The sequence below is a fragment of the Marmota flaviventris genome, chromosome 12 (assembly GCF_047511675.1).
Source record: "Marmota flaviventris isolate mMarFla1 chromosome 12, mMarFla1.hap1, whole genome shotgun sequence".
NCBI lineage: Eukaryota > Metazoa > Chordata > Mammalia > Rodentia > Sciuridae > Marmota > Marmota flaviventris.
The window spans coordinates 27,548,444-27,561,950 of record NC_092509.1 but is presented as its reverse complement, the minus strand read 5'-3'; the positions used below and the strand labels follow the sequence as shown (position 1 = coordinate 27,561,950).

General features: G+C 34.5%; 1 protein-coding gene across 2 annotated transcripts in view; it reads right to left on the bottom strand.

The window, feature by feature from the left end:
- The window catches only part of Cdc123 (cell division cycle 123), a 53,426-nt gene that overhangs the window by 20,503 nt on the left and 19,416 nt on the right, over positions 1 to 13,507 (bottom strand). For both annotated transcript variants that reach the window (XM_027944806.3, XM_027944807.3), the window contains 2 exons: positions 12,187 to 12,282; positions 9,901 to 10,007 (listed from right to left, as the gene is read on the bottom strand). In XM_027944806.3, coding sequence (XP_027800607.1) covers positions 9,901 to 10,007; positions 12,187 to 12,282 — 203 coding nt within the window. The remainder of the gene's footprint in view (positions 1 to 9,900; positions 10,008 to 12,186; positions 12,283 to 13,507) is intronic.

The following is a 13,507-nucleotide window of genomic DNA, read 5'->3' as shown; positions in this document are numbered from 1 at the left end:
GTTCTATTAAAACTCTAAAATTAAGGGGGGGTGGAGCCAGAACAAAACAAAAACAACACAAATACTAATGGGACTTTAGGCTCAACCAATGTCAATATTAAAAAAAAAAGAACACACATGGGGCGGGAGTTGTGAGTCAGCAGTAGAGCGCTCGCCTAGCACATGCAAGGCCCTGGGTTAGATCCTCAGCACCACATAAAAATAAATAAATAAAATAAAGGTATTAAAACAAAACAAAACAAAAACCTACTGCTCACCAAATCCATAATATAAAACGGATCTTCTAAAATACCAACTTATTAATTTTCTGATTTTATACATTCAAACACATGCTGGTGCTATTTTAAAACCTAATTTTTCTCTGAAAAGCAAAAATCCCTTGTTTTAAATCAAACTAATTTAAAAGTATGCTACCCAGAGGAGTTAAACTCTATAATTAGAAAACTAGCTTTCAATATATTTAAAATTTGTTAAGTAAAAATTAACCTCATATGTTGTTTCATGTTAATCAATTTTTATGTTAAGGTCATAAACTGTCAGATTAATAAAACTAACACAATTATTTTATCCTTAAAGAAATCTACTTTCTCCCCAAGATCAGCAGAATCATAAGCATTATGAATATTTATAGGGGCTGGGGCTGTAGCTCAGCGGAAGAGCCCTCGCCTAGCATGAGCAAAGGCCTGGGGTCGATCCTCAGCACCACATAAAAATAAATAAATAAAATAAAGGTATTGTGTCCTACCTTCAACTAAAAAATAAATATATAAAAAAAGAATGTTTACAGAATTCTATGCTGTAACATCTTCTGTCATTGAAGAAAATTATGATTGGTCACACAGCCACTATGAAGACAAGTAAAATATTCTGGATTAGATAAACTACATCATGAAGAAAATTAAAACATTCCAAGAAAACACTGGCCAAGAAATATTAAAAATCAAAATCAAGAATTTGGGCTCCTTACTAGCATACAGTCTGAGCATCCCTAATCGAAGAAGCAGAAATCTGAAATGCTCCAACTCCGAAACTGTATGAGAACCAATAAGACATCACTAGTGGAAAGGTTCACACCTCACTTCATGTGACAGGTCACAATCAAAAAAACACTAGCATACTAAAAATATTGTAGAGAATCACCTTCTATCTGTGTGTATAAGGTGTTTATGAAGCACAAATGAATTCAATGTTTAAAGGTGGGTTCCATCCCTGAGGTCTTTGTATTTGCAAATATTCCAAAAAATCTAAAACACTTCTGGTCCCAAGCATTTCAGATAAGACCAATCTACAGGCTTACAGAAAAGTCAATTAATTAACGTCTCTGGATGGCTCTTGGTGCCTTAACAGAAAATGAGAGATGGAATTAGGTGATTTCTAAAGTTCTTTTTACAGAGAATTCATCAGGCCTCCTCTTCTTCACTGCCTTTGTAGTTGGTTAACCACTTATTAGACACTAAACTTTTTAAAATTCTAAGTGAATAATGTGTTAAAAATCCACATAGTATTTTAGTAGGGACAAAAAACTGTGTGGTAAAAGAATTATTGATAAAAGAAAAAATGTTTTTATAATACTTTTATAAATGCTTTTACTTTTTCTTTTCTCTTTGTTTGGTGCTGGGGATTGAACCAAGGGCTTTTTCATGTAAAATATGAGCTCTACCACTAAGCTATTAACTCCAGCCCCATGAAGCCAATTTAAGCTTACTTTAAAACTTAATATTACAGTTTCCAACCAACCATTAGTTCATTATCAAGATAAAACTAAACTAATTGTCTATATTTTTCTCCATTTAAATGTATCTAAATGATACAAAGAAGAGAGAAACAATTAAGGAATTAGCTTAGGCAAAATAATATGACATTGTTTTAATGGTTAACGTAGTTACAGAACTCCTACCATATTAAGTTTTGAAATGTGATTTTAATCAGCTGGGTGCCATATTTTTATAAATCTGATAAATGAGGATAATTTCTTATTAACCTATTGTTCTATAAAGAAAAAGGTTTTTTAAAACAAGGTAGATTAGAACCTTAAAGCAAAAAAACAAAAAGAAGCAATTCCAAGACATGGGTCTTTATTATCTAATTTTTAAAAATGTTTTTACATTCCTACAAATATTGATTTCAATACTTGGTTAATCCTCATACTGCTACTTAAAAATAAATATTTATTTTATGGGCTGAGAATGTAGTTCAGTGGTAGAACTCTTGCCTAATACATATGAGGCCCTGGGTTCAATCCCCAGCACCTGCAAAAAAAAGTATATATTTTAATACATACACATTTGCATTCTATCATCCTATAACATCACTTTCAAAGGTCAATTGGTTTAACATTTGTTATTTTAAAAACTTGACTAGTTTTAGAAGGCAGAAAATATGTGGTATAGAAGAGATTATTGCACAAGACCTTATTAAGATGATTAGCCAGATGGCCAAGTATCCTTCCTGAAAGGAGAGGAAAGTGCTGATCCATCTAGTTAAAACTGAATAGAAAGGTCAGCAAGAACATTTTCAGGAGCTCAACTGAAATACTGCAAATGGCTGCATGTGAATATTTCAATTCCATTTACATTCTTGGGGAGGTGGGTTTGCTTTAAAAAAAAATCCACTTCTAAAAATGTTCTCCTCCATTAGTTAGTAGTATTACACAAATTAGTATACTAATTAGGAAGATTTCTTTAATTGAAAATTTCAAAATGACATCAACAAAAAGTAGTATAAAACCAAAGTCACTAATTTATAGTCTACATCAAAAGGACACTCCAACATTTAATTCTAAACTCCTAATTCTAAGCAGAATAATTACAGTTGCTCTAACTAGTCATGAAATCCCTAAAATAACACAACTGTTAAATAATAAATGTTATGTAATCTACAATGTAAATTATAAACTAGATGAACTCCCAGATATAAAAAAAAATTATTTTAAGAAAACAAAAGCAAAATCTCAAAGGTCTACTTTAATGAGAGCTACCACAAAATTATGCCTGAATATTATTAACATGTTTTGAAATTAGTTAATAGGAATTTTGGAGAGCAATGTTCTACATTCAAATTTTTAAAAAAGAGAAGAAAAGAGTCTAACCCCAAATTAGAAGTAATAAGCTTAGTTATTACTAATGACTAAGAGGAGTGCTTTAGTTAGATTTTCTAAAAGTCCTTGTGACCAAAACACCTGAAGCAAGAACTTAGAGGAAGAAAATTTATTTGGGGCTATTTCAGAAATCTCAGTCTAAATAGATGGCCAACTTCCTTGCTCTGGGGAAAAGTGAGGTAGCACATCATGAGAGAAAGGCCCAGTGGAGAAAAGCTGCTTGGCTCATGGGTTGGGGGTGGAGATAAGGAAGCAGAGAGAAGGAAGGGAAGAGGTATCCTCCTAGAGCCTGTTCTCAGTGACCCCCTCCTCCAGCTGCACCCCACCTGCCTACAGTTACCAACCACACAGTCAGTCCAATCAAACAGGATGGACTGATTAGGTTACAGCTCTCATAATCTATTCATTTCACTTATCCTGCATTAAGAGGAGATTTTGGAAGACACCTCATGTCCAAACCATAATGAGGAGTATCATGTTTTTTCCTTTTATTTCTACCCAAGTTCCTTCCTAATTTATTCCCTCAACTTAAACAAGACTATTTCTGCCAGCCAAATGCTCTTACTGTAAGTAGGCATATTTATTTATCTTGTCTTAAACATGTTGTGAGACTGACATGCTTTTTCTGTGAACTTCATTATTATAATCAACAGAAATCCATCATGCCATCTCAAAGGCTTCACACCTTGGAAGAGGACAAATGTAAATAGTCAGTGATGAGGATGCATGTCCAGAACTTCGGGACTTGGGACGCATGGTTTATCAGGAAAACGGAGAATGCAGAATATGAAAAATAAGGTAGAATGTGTCCTCTACTAGGCTATAAGGAAAGAAGGACAAAGATGAGAAGGACGCATGTATATATACTGTGATGGGTTATGCTATGATCAAGAAGTATATTTTGCAGGAAAAAGGTAGATGGAGGGGGAAATGAGAAGCTATTAGTGGAAAGCACTTGAAGATGAGCCCTGTATGCTGGACAAGGGATGAGATTCTAGCCTTGGTGATGTATGTGATTTACAGTATTACCTATTCCAATGGTGTGAGTTGCTCTCAAATTTGGGCCAGTGTGGTAGGAGCAGAGGAGAAGAATCAGAGTAATTAGTACATATGAGAATAATCTGTGAATTTATTATGGGCTTAGATATTATCTAAATCTTATGATAATTTCATCATTTTTAAAGAAATGGACTTGAAAAATCATGGGGTACAAGGTTCTAATAGTCCACTTATACATGACTCCAGACTGCTGCTGAACTTCAAGATTATAGTGGTTCCCTCCCATTTGCAATTCTAGTTCCCTGTGATCATGTCATTTCTAAAAATATGAACTGAAAAATTCCTAAGTTTTAAATTAAGTGACATTCTGAGTAGTGTGATAAAATCTTGTGCTGTCCTGTTCCATCCTGCCCAGAACATGAGGCATCCCTCTATCCAGTGTTTCCAGTAGACATATGCCACCTACCTGTTAGTCACTTGGTTAGCTGTCTTGGTGATCAGGTCAACTGTCACAGTATTATAATGCTTATGTTCAAGTAACCCCTATCTTACTTAATAATGACACCAAAGTGCAAAATCTATGCTGGCAATTCAGATATTCCAAAGAGAAGTCATAATGTGCTCCTCTTAAATGAAAAGGTGAAAGTTTACCATAGGGATGTATGTATAGGAAAAAAACACAGCCTCTATAGAGTTTGGTACTAACTATAATTTCAAGCACTCACTGGAGGGATATTCCCCTGAAGATAAAGGACTACTTTAATCACTAGTTTTGTGATAATCTTAAGGAAAAAAATCTAAAAATTGCATTGAGTATAACTGAGTTTAAATTACTAAGACAAATGAAATTCCCTGATCTCTGGTCAATTCTATTTTTCCTCAGTCATGAGACTATCACAGAAACAATGAATGGATTTAGTTTTTCACCCACTCAGCTTTTTCTTCTAAATGACAAGGGAATAACAGTTGTTTTTTTTTTCCTTACTTTGGCTTACTAAAGTGACACATAATCAATAAAATAATTGTTGAAAGCAGCCTTGTGATTCAATAAGTTTAATCAAATATAATGTTTATACTTGGACAAAGAATATAGTCAGCAAAGATAATGTAGATTGATTATGTTATATGTGTTATATTTCAATCTCTACTTTTTTTTGTCTAGAGTAACAATTTGAGGAACAGGAAAAATGAAACTGTACTTACTTAATATTTTACAGCAAATTACAGTTTGGCAGACACTGATGATTGGCCCTTTCTAGCTGTTCCCCATGACCAACCTTGCTTACAGAATGTGAATTGTCCAGACACTGGAAACACTTGTGCTTCCTGATCACCTCTTGGTATGGTCTAGCCCCCCAAAAATCCCATGTAGTAAAGGCTTGGTTCCCAGCCCATGATGTTACTGGAAGGCGGGGAATCCTTCAGTAAATGGGGCCTACTGGAAGGAAGTTAGGTCACTGGGGATTTGCCATTGAAGGGGATACTAGGATCCTGGTTCTTTTCTGCCTTTCTCTTTGTTTCCTGGCTGCCATTATAAGAACAAGCATCCTCAACCATGTGCTCCTACCATTGTGTACCATGCTGCCACAAGCCCAAAATAAACAGCCAACAAATCATGGAATGAAACTAGAAGCCAAAGTAAAGTTTTCCTCCTTATAAACTGTTTATCTCAGATATTTTGTTACAGTTATGCTAACATACCTCCCTAACCCCAGGGATGCATGTGTTGATCTAAGCAGACCTTAAGGCATGAACCTGGACCAGCAGCATCAATGTTACTCAGGAACAAATTAGAAATAATATGGCTGGGCCCCACCCCAGGAGTACTGAAACAGAAACTCCAGGAATGGGTCCCAGAAATCAGTGCTTTGGCAAACTCTCCTGATGACTCTGATGCATTCTAATATTTGAAAACCCCTCATCTAAATGGTCATGCATTCTGTTTCTGTTGCCAATTCTTTGATTAGGCTAAGTAACTGTGTGGCCAGTGATGTCTGAGAGAAGTCTCCTGGGAAGCTTCCAGGAGTGCTTTACTTGTTCATATAGGAAATTAATCAGAGGAGATACACCTATCTTTCTTATTTTTGTATGGACATTGTCATGTCTTCATGTGATAGATATTTGCAACTTAGACAGCAATCTTGTGACCAACAGGTGATAACCCTAAACACCAAGCCAATAAGCTAGGGATGGCAGAGAGGAAAGTCTGAAAGTCTTTTCCTGGTGACCTTAGTGGGCTGCTGAATTAACTCTAAAAATACAGAGTCTCCAAGTTTCTTGGTAAATAATATATTTTTTAATTATCCAGATTTATTTATTTTTATTTTTTACAGTGCTGGCTATTGGACTCAGAGCTTTATGCATGCTAAGCAAGCACTCTACTACTGAACCACACACACTTCTGGCCAAATAATATATTCTTTTAAACCCCATATGTATAAGCTATCTTCAGCTGGCCTTTTGTTATCTTGCAATCCTGACCACATCTTTGTTTTTAGTTAAGGTAAGTTTCAAAATAGTATAAACAAAATAATTTTATTTTTGTAATACTATATGATATTATACATAGTATGTGTATATATATATATATATGTATAATATACATATATATGTATATTATAATATTCAGTTATACTGTATTCTGTATTTTAATTGTAAGCACTTTGAAAATAATCTGTAAATTAACTGAAAGTACAAAGAACTTTTAGAATTAGATTATTGAAATTATATTTTGGTTTTGGTGGAAGAAATCAGTTGTGGGACCTTGGGCCAATTACTGACACATTTAATCCTCAGTTTTCTAATCTGTATAAGAAAAGGGTTAGATTAAGTCACTGATATAACTCTATCTGATCTAAAGAATTACACTTTTTGTGTGTGTGTGTGTGGTGCTGGGAATTGAACCCAAGGCCTCCTCACATATGCTAGGCAAGCACTCTACCAACCGGACTACATTAAGAGTTTTAATCTTTTAAGAGCTTTCTGACAAGGCCTTATGTCAAAAGTTCATCTTTTTTAAATTTTTGCAGTGCTAGAGATTGAACCCAGGGCTTTGTGCATGCTAAGCAGGTGCTCTACCACTGAGCTATAGCCTCAGCTCCCAAAGTGCATCTTCAATGAGTTCTATCAATAAGGAATTTTAATATGATGATAACTTTTACTACTATGCTACTGGCTTATTAATTGCTATGCAACTGACTACCAACAAATATTTCTAGAAAAGGGTGACACATTAGTGGTACCCACCTAAAAGTCTAAAAGGTCAGTGCTCAGTAGTTGTTCCTGCCAACTCCCAACTATTTACACTCGGAGAAGAATGGCCTTTTCTGGGTGAACACTCTAAATCCAAGGCCTCAAATTCACTTGCTGACCTAACTTCCTCCCCATACAAAAGTCAAAAAATACAAAATTCGAATCAACTCATGGATACCATTCACGGGAACATCAGTCAAATTAAGACAAAAAGGAAGAAGTGGACTAAGTGGAAATAGTGGATCTCTAAATTATAAAGCTGAGTTAGAAAACAATCAGCCTCAGAACAGAAGTGATTTATAATGGTTTCTGGAAAGGCAAGGGGCTCTCACACTCTAGCTACAACCAGTACTAAAGGTATATAAAAGTCCATACCAGATTAATTAACAGTGTAGAGTAATTTTAATGTAATATATTTCAGGGCCTCTTAAAGCATTGGCTGTCAGAAAGCTTTACAATGGAAAGACATGACTTTCTTTTAATCAGAGGGCATCTCCTAAAATGAAAAGGCTACTAATTATTAGTAAACAAGGACTACCAACTCCTAATAGCATCTGCACCAACACAGCCATAAAAGGCTGACAACTAAATGCCAAAATAATACAGGGCTGGGCATGGTGGCACACGCCTATAATCTCAGTGGCTTGAGAAGCTGAGGCAGGAGGATCATGAGTTCAAAGCCAGCCTCAGCAACTTAGTGAGGCCCTAAACAACTCAGTGAGACCCTGTCTCTAAATAAAATACAAAAAAGGGCTGGGGATGTGGCTCAACGGTTAAGTGCCCCTGAGTTCAATCTCTGGTGCCAAATGTGTGTGTGTGTGTGTATGCTTTATTCTTAAAGCCAGAAATACCAATGCAGGTAAAAGCCTGCTTCTTCCAGCTGGAAGAAGGCTGGAAGAAGAACCCTACCCTGTGCTGAGGACTGAACCCAGGGTCTCACACATGCTAACACATTATTACTGAGCTACACCCCCAGCTCCTAAAATCCTTTTTAATAAGTATGCAAGACAACCATGCCCATTAACAGTTACATAACTTTGTTTTCTCTAATTAATATATTACTATAATTACATGCCCAAGCTACAAAACTCGGATTCAACAAAGTTCACGAAGCAAAGTTATTTATTCAGGCCAAGTTCCTTTTCAGAAAAGGATGTGAATTGGGGTAAACTATTATGGAAAACTCGAATGAACGGGTAGGAAAGAAGTAGCACAGATATACAATATTTTTTACCTTTGTTCTCCTGCTTAGCTTCTAGATTTTAAGATATCTTTTATTTTAAAGGCCAGTTTAAAGAAGTTTGAGATAACAGGTGTAAGATAGATAGGAAGAGAAACTTAGAAAAATAACTGCCACTTGATGATAGAATAAAAGCACAAACAGCAACTTACAACTCAATAGTGCAGGTGTTCTGTATAACTATGATGCAGATCATGCAAGGTCAAGTTCTTTAACTATAGAGTGACTGGCAAAGAAAGGAAAACTGCAATTCCACTTTTGAAATTTATACTAAGGAAAAAATTAGAGAAGCACCCAAAGATTTAACTTCAGAATATTCACTGCAGAACTTTTTTTTTTTTTTTGATGGTGCTGGGGATTGAACTCAGGGCCTTATGCATGCGAAGTAAGCACTCTACCAACAGCTCTATATCCCCAGGCCCACTGCAGAACTTTTTAGAAGAAAAGGATTGGTCAAACACATCACACCATTGGTATTCAGGGACATATCATTAAGGTAATAAAAAGTCATGAAGAATTAAGTATTTAAAGACATGCAAAGATGTCACTATATGCTGGTAAGTGCAAATTTAGCCTACTAAGCAATACAAATTATAGGATACCATTTGAAAAATTTATACATATAATAAATTTATATATATATATGTATAAATTTATATATATAATATTATATATAAATAAATGCATAGACAGAACTCTGGAAGTATATAGAGCCAATTATAATGATTCTAAGTGCTTTTTTTAATATTTATTTTTTAATTGTAGTTGGACTCAATATCTTTATTGATTTATTTTTATGTGGTGTTGAGGATCAAACCCAGGGCCTCACATGTGCTAGGCGAATGCTCTACCGCTGTAGTATACAGAACATCATAGGTATACAGAACACCGTAGTTGCTGTTTGTGCTTTTATTCTATCATCAAGTGGCAGTTATTTTTCTAAGTTTCTCTTCCTATCTATCTTACCCCAGGCCCTCATAAGTGTTTTTATATTTTCTGTTTTTGTTTAGCTACAGTTTCTAATTTTGCTTTTCTATGATAAACATCAGTTTTATACAAGGAAAAAAAAGAGTACTAAAATATTTAATGTGCAAATACACAGAAAGTTCTTTATATTTAGGAAAATCCACTATATAAGTCTTTACCGTAAAAGGAAAAGAAAGGTACGTTTTGATAGGTAGTTTTGGGAACATAAAAGACTTTGAAATATAAAACTGTTTTTTATAGCAGTACTAGAACTAATGGAGTTCTACCAATAGAAAAATCAGCACAAATACTGAAATAACTGATACTGAGGGAACGAGATGCTTACGGTTGAGTGAAGTCACGAGTGATGAAATCAGAACTCTTGAAAAGTAGAAAGATGTCACTGAGGGTTTTACACTTCAGAGAACTATTCATTGCTATCCAGTACGCATCCTAAATAATAAAGCACATGTGATTTAGTACATATTCCATGTTACTTGCTGTAGTAAAAAAGTCTAGTAGATCTTAGCAATATTGTCAAATGTCAAATTATACTCCTTTACAAGGAAGAGCATGACCATTGCAGGACAGACCCTCAGTTACAATCACTGAGCTGGTGTGGTCCCCACATTTCCTCTTGGGGCCCAGGCACTTTCCAATGCTTTTCTTGCTGATGATGGAAGAAGGGGGAAATGAAATGTCAGAAGCACACTTCAGCTGAAAGAGTAACATGGTAAAGAAACAGCCTGACCAGCTACTCTTCAAGAATAAAAGAGATCATTTCCCTTCTTCCTATCTCAAGAGTGACAGTCAAACATCAGAATTAAAATAATTAAGACCTTAAGTAATTAAGACTCATGTAAATCAAATCTAGGAAGGAAAGAGGGAAGATACTGGAACCATTACTACTTTAAATGGTAAATGTCTCAAACACGTCAAAAAAAGGAAGAAGAGCAGGCACACAGCTTAGTGGAACATGCCTAAACGGTAATATTATAATTGAGTAATTTAAAAAACACTCCTTTCTTATAGATAGAACAGAAGTAGGAGCACTGTATACTTTTGAGAAACAAATGATCGCAAAAAACTAAAAAGCTATTCTACTACATGTAAGAAAGCACTGGTATGTAGAAGAAAATAAACAACAACAACAACAACAAAAATAAATAACAACCACAAATAATTTTCCCATCTTAAGTAGAAAGTCCAAATTCAATTTAGTGGGGAAAAAATGATTAAAAATATTGCTGTACAAATGAAAAATTGACTGTGAGAACTACAAATGAGTTTAATAATTTTGTATATTGTAATATACGATATTATAACTTCTTTACAATAACTTTTTTGTCGCGGGGTGGGGGTGGGTACTAGAGATTGAACCCAGAGGGCCTTTCCCACAGAGTCACATCCCCAGACTTTTTTATTTTTTAGCATCTTGCTAAGTTGCTGAGACTGGCTTTGAACTTACAGTCCTCCTGCCTCCGCTTCCCAAGTTTCTGGGATTACAGACGTGTGCCACCACTGCACCCAGTCAATAAGTAACTTTTAAAAAATTTCTCCCAATGAAAAAGATGATAAACTTCTGACTAAAAATAGAATATTGAACGCACTTTAACTCCACTGAAACAAATATATACACAGCAAATTGTGCAGCTGAATAAACAAGGCAATTATCAACTCCAGGGAAGATAAAATATTGAATAAGAAAACATAAGTAATCATAGTATAGTATATACCAGATGTGTATGTGTTTTTTGCATAACCATAGTAAATAAAAACACTGAATGCTGACCTAACCAAAATCAGATATAACTGTAAGGAGCATATGAAATAGGAAGTAAAGGGGATAGGAGATGAAAGAGCTGAGTCTTCCAAGTAGGAAGCCAATAATAAATATCTAAAACTGAAAAGTCAGGAAAGAGAGGTAAGTAACAAATGTACTAAAATATTTGAAAGTGGCTGCTCCAAGGAAGAGGAAACAAAGTAAAACAGGTGTAGGACCTGCTGCTATTTGTGGCAAGATTCTGTATCTACTTAAAAATTTTAAACTGTGTACACATATAACTAATTATAAAGTAAAAATAAAAGTTAGATTAAGTACATCACTCATTTTAAAAGAGAAAGATACATGAGATGATTTTTGAAAATGCAAGTTAAGTCTTTAATTTCTTAAATGAGCTTTAATGACATAAAATTATTTTCTAATGGATTAAAAAAAAGAGTATTTTTCCACGGGTCTTAACTTCTACAAAAATCTTTTTAATAAAGTGTAAATATAAGAAAATACAAGTTGATTTTTCAAACCACTCTATTTCTACATCTTGTAGCATTCTGATTATTACTTTACAATGAACAAAACTTTCTCTGTTAAATAGCTGAAGTTTTTAAAAGGGCAAAGAATGAACTTCCTCAGAATTCTAGAATAAGCAGCAACTTAAGAGGTCAAAACTGTCTTTTGACAGAAAATAAAGTATATCACAAACCCAGTAACAGGGTAAAAATAATAAATAAATTCCACACTATTTTCCCTAAAATTAGGAATATAATTAGTCTCTCTTTGAGGATATAAAATGAAATAAATAGTAAAGCAAAGACTATTCAAGCAATAAGAGATTTACTTATGTGTTCCTACCCTTGGGGCACTCCAGTTAAGCTTAGGAAAGACACTGCCACCTAGAGAATTGATAGCTTCCTGGACTTTAGTGGCAAACTCAGGAAATTCTGGTGCCTACAGAGAAAAAGAAGAAAGCATTAAGGCAAGTCAGTATTATCACAGTGAACATGGAAAATATGACCAAAACCTCAAGGATATACTCTAGGGCATTAAAAACAGAATGCAGAATACAAACTACCATCCAAATTTCAGAACTCAATAAAATAAGTGATCAAATAATATTTACCAGAAAGAGAAATAAAATAACAAATTGCTCAAATGGCACTTTCCAAAACAATCAAAACCCACAAATTAAAAAACAAAACAAAAAAACCCCCACAAATCCAAAAAGACAGAGTAGGCAACTGGAATTTAAGAAGGAAAGAATGGGCGTGGGGTTGTGGCTCAGTGGTAGAGCGCTTTCCTAGCATGTGTGGGGCACTGGGTTCAATTCTCAACACCACAAATAAAAAAATAAAATAAAGTCCATTGACAATTAAAAAAATATTTTTAAAAAAGAAGGAAAGAATAGTTCTTTCCGTATACCTACATAAAACAGGATTTATTAAGTGAAGTAACAGGAATGTCACTAGTATATATCTTCTAGTTCTCAGAAATAACACCCCAAACTTAAAGGGCCAGATGCTTTTCCATCTGTAAAAGGTCTTTGGACACACCTCCAAAAGGCTTTATAAGAATGAAAAATAAATGATGTGGTAAACTGTATTTAAACACTGCTATTTCCAGACAAGTTTTAATGTAAGCAAAACTCAAAAGTCAGACCTTGGTCAAATTAAAATGTTCTTTGCTTTCTGGTTGGTTCAAAAAATATATCTCATGTAATCATTTCAACCAGGAAATTGAAATACTGTTGTTGAACAGGAATTTAAACTTGATTGCCAGTATATCCGGCCTTGAGCTTTCTCTCATTATCACAGGAACTCATGGATACAAACTAGATAAAAGGAACATTAAGAGAGTTGGAAGTGGAGGTTTCAGGAGGGACAGAACACAAAATATTAACATAAATTCTCCACATAATCATTTAATTTCATATATCCCTACACAGGGAGTTGCTGCCCCCTATTGCGCATCTGTAAGTTCTGGGAAAAAAATCCAGTAATTAACTTTCATATGGAAAAAAGTTAGATTAGATCTAGAATTAACTACATACTCTAAAACTAAATGAAATGGTTAGTGTGGATCCCCAAGTTTAGCCTAGCCATGAGAGAAAAGAAACTGATAGACAAGGCTCTGGAAACAGACCAAAGAAATAATTTTTTTTAATGGTAATATTTCT